We start from the raw sequence: 12,591 nt of genomic DNA on the forward strand, positions 1-12,591 counted from the left end.
TTTCCTTTTTAACTTTCTTTTTTTTCAGCAAATAAGTTGCTCATGCCGGAAGGCATGAGCAACTTATTTGCTGACAATCTGTTATGTGGGGAGGAGGAGTCGGAAAGGGATGTAGTTTGCAATAAATGTGTGGAGTAAAGAAATTTAGAAATGTGGTGTGCAGTTTAGTGATGAGAAGATTATAGTGATTGTTAAAATAGAAAGAGTAAAATACTTTACTTATCTGGAAGCATCTCTGAGGGTGGGAAATTGTTAAAGAAAGAAGTACAAGAAGAGTATAGAAGACTAGAGGATTTTATAAGAATACAAGAAGTCTAATCTGGAACAAGGAGGAGGTACCCTTTGAAATGCAAGAAAGTTATGTATAAAGCTTACTTTGTCCCAATTCTTACCTACGCGGCAGAAAGATGGAGGGTCAAGTACAGGTAGCAGAAGTGAATTTCAAGAGAAGCATGCTAGGGAAGGCAAGAACTGATAAGGTAAGGAAGAGTATGATTAGAGAGGAACTGTAATTGGGAAGCCTTGTCGAGTCAATTGGAAGATCAAAACTCAGGTGGTTTGGACATATTGAAAGGGTGGTTGAGGAAATATTACCTAACAGGATGTTGCATGCAGAGGAAAGAGGTAGAAGACCAAGGGGTAAATCAAGAATGAAATGGATAAATGCAGTGATGGAGGAAGTGTGCAAGAGAGGGAATGTGGTGAGATTAATGAAAAAGTTCATGTATCAAGGCAGTTGGAGAAATTTTGTGGAAGACCCAACCCAAGGAAACTTGGATTAAAGGGAACTGAAAATGATGATAATATAATTAGAGAGATAGCTTTTTGTCATTACTGGTATTTATTCTATTAATATTAATTAATAACAAGGAGTTTTTGAACTCTACTAGAAAAATTATTTCACAGGTAAGTTCAGCAACACCATTGCTATTTTTTTTTTTTTGATACATATGTGAAATTTTCTGGTTTGATCTTTAGTTTATCCATTATTTTTCAAGGGGTACTACATGTAGAATTTTAATAGGTTTTCCTATTAGTAAGAACTATAATTCAGTTAAGCACTTTAGAATAGATTTCCTGAAAATCTGTTTTTTTTTTTTTTTTAATCGTACCCTCTAATCACTTGAAAAAATATTTTTCATGAATTTTTTTGCAATTATACAATTCTTTTTCATATTAATGAGATAATAAATAAGGTAATAGTTAGTGGTGTTGATAAATATAGCACCACAGTAAAAGTCATGATTTTGGCTCTAGGGGCAATCCATTTGAAGTGACCCAAGGGTGGTTCAATTCAAAAAAAACTGAAACTTACCCAGTTGTTTCTTACATTTCTCAGGACCTTAAAACTATTATTTTTTTTTTATTTTTTATTTGTCAGTTTACCTGTGGCGGCCATTTTTGTTATAATGTGCACACCTATTTTTGTGATTGTAAGGGTTAATGGAAAAAATCATAACTAAAAAACTATGGTCCTGGAAGGATGAAACAAAAAGAAATTTATTCATATTTTCCCAAGGACTGGTCCAGTAGTTTATTTACCTATCTCTCTTCTTTCTATGAGAAAATTATCAATAAATTTGAACATGAAAAACGGTGAAATTTAACTTTTGGTCATTTTTCTGAAGCAGCAGGGATGGCATACAGAGTTTGATTTATTTTTTTATATGTTAGCAGTTTTACCATAAATAATATTAATGGTGATATACTTACCCCTAAATTTTATGAATTTTTGAAAATAATTTTTTTTCAAATTCAAATTTTGCCTTCAAATAACTCTGATGGAGCTGGTGATAAAAATCTCAAATTTGCACAACTTGCAATGTTTTTGTAGATGTTTATGGCAAACAAAAAAGTTTCTTGTGTTTTGTACTAATAAAAAAGTTATAACCTCTCAAAAATCATAAAAAACCTGTTAAAAGTGATAGCCATTTTAACTAACTAAATAAGTGCTCCAAGGAGATTTTTGCCTTCTTGGCACTTTAATATTTTTATACTTATTATTTACTATAGTTGAAATATAATTATATTGTTTATAATTATTATATTGTTTATAGTTGAAATATAAATTTATATTGTTTGAACTATTCAACTGTAGTGTTCATGTTATAACAGGCGCTTGAAGTCATTTCCAGTCAGGAAAATTTATGCTTTTGCATCATTTAGCTTTGCAGTTACAGACTGGTTAATCCGACATTAGTTAGTGACCTGTTCACATCTTTACCGAGGGTCTCAAATTTGATCCTGTGTTTGGCAGTGTTTATTAAATAAATAAGTTCTACTTAATAATATATTTGCAAATTTTAAAATCAGTTAAATTTTTACATTATTTTCAATTAATTTCACATAAAAAATGGAATAACAATGTTCCATAGGAATTTATGTGACTGAAGAGTGTCATAAAACAGTGTATGGTACAGTGCCAAAAGAAATCATTAAAATTTGTGAATTTAGTGATGAAAACTGACAACTTATTTTATTTTTTTTACGTGTTAATTCAAGATGTCATTAGTGTTTGTAAATATCATGAAAAAAGGTTTTTGTCAAAATTCAGTCACCTGTATGTACAGTTCTGTTGTGATCCTTTGAGAACTCATAAAAAAACAGTTAGAGAAAAACTAAGGCAAATAACATTAGAACAAGCTCTTAAAGAACACATTTTTCCGAATTTAAATTTAGTTCCAGGAAAATCTGTTTGTGTTAACTGTTTCAAAAGTACTTTTCCTCAGCAGAACAAAGAACTATATGAATGCGAATACCAAGAAAAATACATTGCCCCACATCACAATATTGAACAATTAGATGCTGCTTGTAGCATTTTGGGTATATCACCTCCATCAAAATTGAAAAAATTAAACATGGATCAGAGGCCTTCAGCATTAAAATTTAAAATAAATAAGGTATCCCAAAAATCAAAAAAGAATCTTGTCTTTTGACTCAAAAGTTTCTGAAAATGAAAATCCAGCTCAATCTTCTTCACATGAATATGATGATCTTATTTTATTACTAAAAGAAAAATGTGTTCTTGCTTCTAAAGAAGATAAGGTTAAAATTGTCAGTTTACTTCCCCAGTCTTGGACCAGATCTAAAATAATATCAGAGTTCAATGTGTCTGAGCTTTTGGTTAGACTTACTAGAAAATTAGTTAATGAGCAAGGCATTCTACTAAAGTTAGGTAAAAGACATAAAACAAGAATTAGTAATGACACGATAAAACAAGTTGTGTTATTTTATGAAGATGACAATAATAGCAGGCTGTGTCTTGGTAAAAAGGATTGTGTTAGCACACATGTTGATGGTGTCAAAGTGTATGAACAAAAGTGCGTTGTTCTGATAAACTTAAATGAATTCTATGTCTCCTTTAAAAGTGAAAACTCTGAGTAATTACTTTTAACAGGTTTTTCATGATTTTTGATAAGTTATAACTCTTTTATTAGTACAATACACAAGAAACTTTTTTATTTGCCATAAACATTGCAAGTTGTGCAAATTTTAGATTTTTATCACCAGCTCCATCAGAGTTATTTGAAGACAAAATTTGAATTTGAAAAAAAATTATTTTCAAAAATTCATAAAATTTAGGGGTAAGTATATCACCATTAATATTATTTATGGTAAAACTGCTAACATATTTTTTTTTTTTTTTGTCTTCAGTCATTTGACTGGTTTGATGCAGCTCTCCAAGATTCCCTATCTAGTGCTAGTCGTTTCATTTCAGTATACCCTCTACATCCTACATCCCCAACAATTTGTTTTACATACTCCAAACGTGGCCTGCCTACACAATTTTTCCCTTCTACCTGTCCTTCCAATATTAAAGCGACTATTCCAGGATGCCTTAGTATGTGGCCTATAAGTCTGTCTCTTCTTTTAACTATATTCTTCCAAATGCTTCTTTCTTCATCTATTTGCCGCAATACCTCTTCATTTGTCACTTTATCCACCCATCTGATTTTTAACATTCTCCTATAGCACCACATTTCAAAAGCTTCTAATCTTTTCTTCTCAGATACTCCGATTGTCCAAGTTTCACTTCCACATAAAGCGACACTCCAAACATACACTTTCAAAAATCTTTTCCTGACATTTAAATTAATTTTTGATGCTAACAATAAATTAAATTAAATTTTGATTAATTAATTAATTGATTAATTAATTAATTAATAATATAATAATATAATATAATTAATTAATTAATTAATTGATTTTAATTAAATTAATTTTTGATGCTAACATATAAAAAAATAATTCAAACTGTGTATGCCATCCCTGCTGCTTCAGAAAAATGACCAAAAGTTAAATTTCACTGTTTTTCATGTTCAAATTTATTGATAATTTTCTCATAGAAAGAAGAGGGATAGGTAAATAAACCACTGGACCAGTCTTTTACCTTGGTACCTTGGGAAAATATGAATAAATTGCTTTTTGTTTCATGCTTCCAGAACCAATAGTGTTTTAGTTAGGATTTTTTCCGTAAACCCTTACAATAACAAAAATAGTGTGTGCACCATAACAAAAATGGCCGCCACAGATAAACTGACAAATAAAAAATTGTAAAAAGTAGTTTTAAGATCCTGTGCCATGTAGGAAACAACTGGGAAAGTTTCAATATTTTTTGAATTGGTCAAACAACCAGTTTATGATTTTTGGGGCACTTCAAATGTATTGACCCTCTATTAGCGTATTTTTAAACCTCCATTAATTATAAGTATTCAGTTTCAGTTGTGTAAGTGAACAGGTTGTTTGAAAATTTTTAAAACCTTTATGTACTTACCTTATAAATTATAAATTTTTAAATCTATGTTCCTTTCATTGTTTCTTAAATTTTTCTAGAAGTACGCTGTAATTTTATTCTCAGACCTACAAATAACATTTAATTTTATATTCCTTACATTACTCTCATGGAGTAAGGTTTAAATACTCACCCACTGAGACCAGATGAATTGAATTTTCATAGATTGTTTTTGGTAATATTCATTTATTTTATGATTAAATTGCATGTTTTTTCAGGAGTTCCTACTACTGCAAACTATCTCACACAGGGAGTAACACAAACGATATCAAATGTGCCACCACCTATTGCAAAGGAAGAAAACAGATGAGATGAAAGAAATTATTAATTTTAATGAAAAAAAGTACTAAAAGTACTAGTGCATGCATTCTACCTAATATATTTACCAGTTATAAACTAAATGAATCTTGTTATTTGTAATATTCTACATTTATTTATTTTATAAAAAAAATAAATAAAAACCTGCAAAGAGAATAAGGCTGGTGTAAATATTATATATATAATGTAATAAATGTATTAATTATTAGCAAAAATTGCTGTATTTGTGATAATTGTATTATTCTAGGTTATTATTTATCATTTTAGAAACTTTTAAGTGGTTATATATATATAATTCTGATAGAATGTACTGATCATATTTTATTGTTAATATTATAAAGTGAAATAATGTAAAAGATTATAATATCATTATTAATATTTTTTTAATGTTGTTAAAATAAAAAATGTGTATTATATTATGTCTGTAAAATCATTTAATCTTCCTCTTATGATTAATAAAACTGTATTCTTGTCAAAAAAAAAAAAAATATATATATATATATGCATAAAATAATAAATCCATATGTTATGTAGTGTGTATTAATTTCAGTTTATTTATAAATTAAAGTATTCTATTTTTGTGTTATTAAAAACAGAAGTCATTATGTTACCTCTAATGAACTGTAACTGCCAATTGAAAAGAATTTAAAAGACCACCTAGTGACCAAAAAATCAGTATAACCAATAAGTTGTGTACTTTAAAAATTTCTCCTGATCCATTTGTATCTTATTCAATTTTTAATTTATATGAATTTTTTTAAAAACTGAAAATTTGTTATCTTTTTCATTACATTCATAAACTGGTTTGTGGTAAGTTTTGTTAAAATTGTTTATTAGGTATATAATGTTGTAAGTATATAATATGATGTTTTTTTTTATTTTCCTTTTAAATAATTTCATATAGGATAGGATACTAGGTATTGTATCATCATGTTATGAGAATGAAATTAAATAAAATTATTAACTGTTTATGAACATTGGTTTTAAGTCAAAGGTAGTGTACAGCAAAATCTCTGCATTATTGCTCAGGGTTAAAACTTTGATTTTACAGATTCAAATTTTCCAAGGCTGTATAGGAGGGGAGTAACAACTATCATTATGTATATAATCAGTTTTCCTCATTATATTATAACATGTTTATGATTTTTTTTCTTTAAAAAGGTATGTTTATTGTTAATAATATCTGTATTTAAATTTTGTAACAAAATAGATTATATAAATGGAAGTTTATTCACATCATTAAGTTATCTGTAATTAAGATAAGTAGCATATTTCAACATATTATGTGGTTTTATCATTCTTCACTTAATTTCCAATGGGATAACCCCTTGCAAGTTTAAAGTATTTCTTAAGTGTTAATTTTTTATTAATATCTTAATTTTTATACACTTCCAACTTAGAATAAATGTACTATAAGCTCTTTTGAAAAAAATCTTTTAAAAAAAGTCTTTAATTTGTATGTTATTAGAAGAGTCTTTCCTTTCTGAAATTTTTACTCTTACACCTCTCTATGAGATTTATTCAAATTTTACTTATTTTTATTTTCTACCGTTCGATTTATCACAGCCATTTTATTAAAAATTTTATATACTAAGCATCTGACATGACAAGAGATATAAGCTCTAGTAATAGCATTCATCATTTAATCTAAACTTCTAAGATGAACCATCCTTTATACACTGTCAGTAATTGAATCCCAGTGGTCAAATTATACCAATAGCTTAGATATTCAAATTCTTTTAAAGTATATGTACCAGGACTGCAGTAGTATGTTAAAATTTAACACATATTAGCTTTTACAGACTTTATAAGTGACTGCAAACGTTATTACTAATAATTTTAATAAATTAATATTTAGAAGAGGATTTTTCAGTGAACCAAATTAAACACTTACAGACACAAATATCATGTTCTTATATTAATCTTTTGAAAACAATGTAAGTCTGTAATATGCAATAGAAACTGTTGAGTTAACCTATGATTCCAGTTTGTGTTCATTATTCTCATAGTTCATCTGCAAAATTTAATGATAGTTATTTTAAATAAATATTCCTCTATAAAAAAATGTATATCACATTTAATCTTAACTACAATTGGCTTTGTACACTAATTAAACAGTAACAAAAGTTTGAATTATTTTGTTTCTTTATTAATATTCTCAGTTAAGAGATTTCTCTGGTAATGCAGGTACTTAAGGACATGGAATTTAAAATTTTTTGTGTCGATCTGGAATCCAACTTTTAACTCGTTCATTATACATTTTTTACAGTCATTACACAATGCATGCTAGGTTACTGGTCACTTACTCTTACTATTTCATGTAACTTTGGACAGTTATGGATGATAAAATGTAATATGTTTCTCAAATCAACATGCTCCTTCACTGTAGCTCAGAAAATACTTGTGCCATAGCCTGTGTGGTAGCAGCATGATGCCAAAATCATTCATTGCTTCAGTATATATCAGCATCAACATAACATGAAACTTTTTCCTGCCATATGTTACAATGACAACAATAAAGTTATCTTGTCTGTTTAGATAGATAATAAAAAAGGAAAACTATTCCAAATCCCAGTCAGGCATGGCATTTTCACACGCTACAAAAACTGTCATTCATCTCATCCTCTAAAGCAATACTTAATGGTGGTCCTGGAGGTAGCTCTATAAACTTAAGTTAATAGGAAACAATATGTTTGATCTTTCAGGAAATATCTACATAAACAAAAACATATATAATTAAAATAGTATACCCCCAAGCCATTTACTTACCCCGAATTCAATATTTCCAATTTTGTTCTTTTGGTGTTTCCCTCATCCTCTTAACATGATGTCAAAACCATCTGAGAATTACTATCCTTGCCTCCTCCAATACATTTTTTGTTTTTCCTAAATTCTTCTAAAAAATTTAATTTCCATATCTTAAGTTTTCTTTCTTCCTGACATTTTGTTACCCATGTGTACTCAATATGACAGAATTGGCATTGAATACATAATATGTTACACTTCTTTACTTTTGTATTCTAGTTTAACAAAAAATATGTTTAAGATGGATTTTAACATAACGAATCTTAGAAAGTCACATTCCGATACATGGTGATTAAGAGAGAATAATTAATTATTATAAAAGGCTGTGATTGGTTTATTTTAGCTACTTTAAATAATTTGCATTCCTTATAATTCAAACTGCATTTTTTAAAGAAAAGGTTTCTGGTAATGGAATTTCATAAACTCACTATAAAATCATTTGTTGCAGTGTGGTTCTCTTCACTGGTAGAAATAATAGTTATTTTAAACCTGTTAATTAAGACCGCTTACCAATGACCATAATTTAGATGACTGATAATTAAATTTTTGTAGTAGGTATGGAATTAGAATGACAAATAGATATTTCTGCAGAAAACGTACTTTATGTTTTATAATGTATAATTTTTTTTAGTAAAATCACTGACTGCAACTAATGATGAAAACAGAAGTTGTTCATAGTATGGAAGGAGGATAAACAATTGTTTTCTTTGTTTGATTACAAGTTTTTGATGAAGATCCTTGATTTTTATAAGGTTTATTACTATGTACTATATACTTTAAATTAATAAATGACTTTTTAAATTATTAAAAGCAATTCAGTTTTGACTTTATATTAAAAGGGCAAAAAAGTTATGTTTGAAGGTAAATAATCTTTTAATAAACAGTTCATAAAACATTTTAATTGTTTGCTCACAACTGTTAATATGAATCTCTGTTTAAGTTGAGACTTAACGTAAATAATAAAATATTACAATAGAAAAAGTTGTGCTACAGAAGGTGTATAGGAACTAGAATTGTTAGTAATAAATTATCATAACTATTTATTTTAATGAAATATAGTTTTTCTATTAATTATTAAAACTGCAAAGTCTCTGCTGCTTGTTTTTTTGCCAGTCAACTACGTTTTTCTAAATTAAAAATTGTTCCTTCTGAAAATCAGATTGTTTTTTTATGGTTCTGTAATCTGTTAAGATGTTGGCCCATTTCCTTACATGATGTATTTTGTCAAGTATATTATTGGAGTTCCCTTTATTATAAATTACTTTAACAATTCTTTCATTTATTTTCATTGTTAGCTTTATATTGAAAACTTAACACTTGTATGAGATATTAGATGTAATACTGAAATGGTGATAGTAAATACAGTATTTCTTTTTTGTTTACAATCCAGTTAAAATTAAATCCATCGATTATTTGACTGTTATACCATTGTTCATTGTTTGCTGTAAGGTATAATTTATGAAGAGATTTTATTTCAGAGAACTAGAGTTTATAAAACTGTAGTACCAATAAGTACTAGGTATTTCTCTCTTTGTAGAGGTTTTATTGAAGTAATTGATATTTTCTTTATTTTTTTTTAACACAGCTTATATAATATTTGTCTATAAATAAAATAAAATAAATATATAAATCTAAACATCTGTAAGGATTAATGAAATTGCTAAAGTCTATAAAGATATTTTAAAATCCATCTGTTGCAAACAGTAATAATGCTATATTCAATTATGAAAAATTTAAATTGTATTTGATAAAACTGAACTTTGATTGTACAATAAAATACAATTCACTGGTTGCTTTTTTAAATAAATGTACACTTTCTTATCATTACTGTCAGGTTTTTTTGCTTTATTTTGTTTTTTTATCAGAATATTTTAATAATATACGTCTTTTTTGAGTCTTAAGTTATGTTAAATTTTTCTCTCTCAAAGGTCATTGTATAAGAAAAATCCAAATAGATTAATTAAAAATGTAACAGTCTGACAAAAGTTTGTTGTAATAAAGTCTTGATTTATATTTTCACTACGACAGTAAGAACTTAAATTGTATCCTTAAGCAATTTTTTTTATATTTAGAAAATTATTCATATTGTTTAATTTTGTGAAGTTGTAGATTTGTAACATGTGTAAAAATTAAAATAATTTTTATTTAACAAGAAATTGCATTTGTATATAGCTTTATGAAGTCTGATTTTCTATTAAGATTCATTTCATAAAATAGTTTAAAAGTAATTATTAATTGTGTTATGGTGTCTGTTAAATAGAAGGTGATGTTTTTAGTAATGCTTTTATTTTAAAAAATGAATACTTCTTTTTATTTCATTGCTATTCTAATAATGTAATTCATTTTAAGACATATTTAAATAATATTATACTTTTGAATATTGTTTTTACCTATTTTATGTAATTTTCTCTTTTCACAGAACACATTATGTAAATATGATCATAAACTATGATACTATAAAGAAAAATATAGAGAAGCAACAGTTTATATTAAAAATACATTTTGTCAATTTTCATTTTTACCTCGTGAATATTTTCAGTTTTTTTATAATCACATTTAGTTTTATTTATTTACAAAATAAAGTATTGCAATAAAAAACAAGCAAAAGTACAATTTTGTATCTCATTTAAATGATGTATTTATTTACTATTGATAAGATTATAAAAGTCGTTAACATTAAAATTAATAAAAGTAATTTCCCATTTAAATACCAGTGCAACTTAACTTTATTTCTTTTTTTATTGTATTATGTGTGTGTAATTATCCGGAGTCAATTAATGTTAAGTAAGTTAAATTGATTTTTAATTTGTTTAGAAATGTGACAAAATTGCCCGTTATTGTTTATTAGTCAATTTTTTTTTATTGAGTTCTATTTAAAATTTTTCCAAATTGATAAATACTTTAAATAACTTAAACATACCTTGAAAAAAAATATTCTTGTTACAATCTGATTTTATATATCTATTTTTTTATTTACATGTGTGTCTAAGTGTGTTAGTTATAATTTCTTAGACATGATGAGAAATTAAGTTGCTGTTTATACTTTGTAATAGATATCAATATAGAAAACTATATTTTTGTTTATGGTAGAATTATTTTTATAAATCACTGTGTGTGTAATTCCAGATTTTATGTAGAAAAGAATAATAATTATTATGGTTATAATTAACTTAGGTTTTATACTAATAATGTTTAGTGTAAAAGTATATGTATAGTCATATAGATATGTTTATTAATATAAGAAATTTAGAAATAAACTTGTTTAACAATGAATTTTAAAAATCACTAAGAGTTTTTTGTCTGAATTTTTTTCTTTATGCATTTTTTTGGTATATCTGTGAATCCTACCATTATTTTTAACATTCTAAAAATTTTTTATATATTATTTCTAAACTGATTTGTTAAAGTTATATTTAATAAACTATTAATACTTTAAAAATAATCATTTGATAATTGAAGTATTACTTTGCATTAAATGTATATTATTGGTATTCCTTAAAAAATGAATTAACTTATCAATTTACTGGTCAACTAATCTGGGACATTTGAAACTAATATAGCTAAATTAGGAACTATGGATACTAATTAGACATTAACTAAATAAATAAATCTTTTATTCTGATCAATACATAATAATACATTGCACAGATCCCATCTGGAATTGGTAGATATGCTAATACATGAACAAAAAAAGGAATTGCTTCAATTGCATCATGATGAAACTGATCCATCGATGAGGTTAAAACCTTGATCAGGTCAACATAAAAATATTACACAATTAATTATAAAATAAAAATTGATTTAAGTAAATATTATTTAAAATGTAAACACATGAAATAATACAAAGGTAAAAAACGGAGATAATAAATAAAAAGATGCCGAAAATTTAGGGATTTATTATTTTTTAAATAAATATATATTTTTTTAAATATTTATATATAATAAATATATATATTCTTTTTAATAGCATTATTTAAAAAGTGATTGACAAAATAATCTGTAAAAATTTTAAGAAAAGTTTTTAGTTTTATTTTAAATAAATTGGTAAGAAAATGTTTAAATTGTTTGGTTAAATATTAAAAATCGCAATGGAAGCATATATGAGGCTCCTTTCTCAAAAAATCAAAGAATTATGTTTGAGTTACACAAAAACAGCTTGTTGTTTGGTTTGATTTAGGTGGTCATTGTTATTGTTTAAAAATAAAGTGATTATTTTTTTCAGCAAAAATTACTTATTCAGAAATATGGTTTCAAAATATGCAACAAATGCATTTCAGGATCTGAGAACGTATGGTTAAATTAACATGTATAATTTTGTGAATATTGGTCTATATAATTCAAACTTTCGGACACTAAACAATTATCTTTCGACCTATTTTTTAATCTTGAAAACTCATTATAACTTTTAACGGACCCCAAAGAGATTTTATTATTCCTCAAATGCTTATGTATTATACATGTCTTCACTGAATTATATTTATGTTTATGTATATTCCCATAGCAGAGTGTTATTAAAGAATGGAAATTGATTCATATTTCAAAATTGAGGAATACTAGTTACAAAATTATTACTTTATAGTGTGTTTGTAATTATTGTCTGTTACAATGAATCAAACTTTTTATTAATATATAAAGTTAGTTATGTAATACGTGATTAATTTATAAGTAATCAGAGC

At 26.2% G+C, this 12,591-nt stretch overlaps 1 protein-coding gene across 2 annotated transcripts in view; it reads left to right on the forward strand.

The window, feature by feature from the left end:
* Rme-8 (receptor mediated endocytosis 8) overlaps positions 1–11,200 on the forward strand; it is a 189,307-nt gene extending 178,107 nt beyond the window's left edge. For both annotated transcript variants that reach the window (XM_075361095.1, XM_075361097.1), the window contains one exon: positions 5,011–11,200. In XM_075361095.1, coding sequence (XP_075217210.1) covers positions 5,011–5,102 — 92 coding nt within the window. In that variant the 3' untranslated portion in view covers positions 5,103–11,200. The remainder of the gene's footprint in view (positions 1–5,010) is intronic.
* The last annotated feature ends 1,391 nt before the right edge of the window (positions 11,201–12,591 follow it).

Source organism: Lycorma delicatula, chromosome 3 (assembly GCF_047948215.1).
Source record: "Lycorma delicatula isolate Av1 chromosome 3, ASM4794821v1, whole genome shotgun sequence".
Taxonomy (NCBI): domain Eukaryota; kingdom Metazoa; phylum Arthropoda; class Insecta; order Hemiptera; family Fulgoridae; genus Lycorma; species Lycorma delicatula.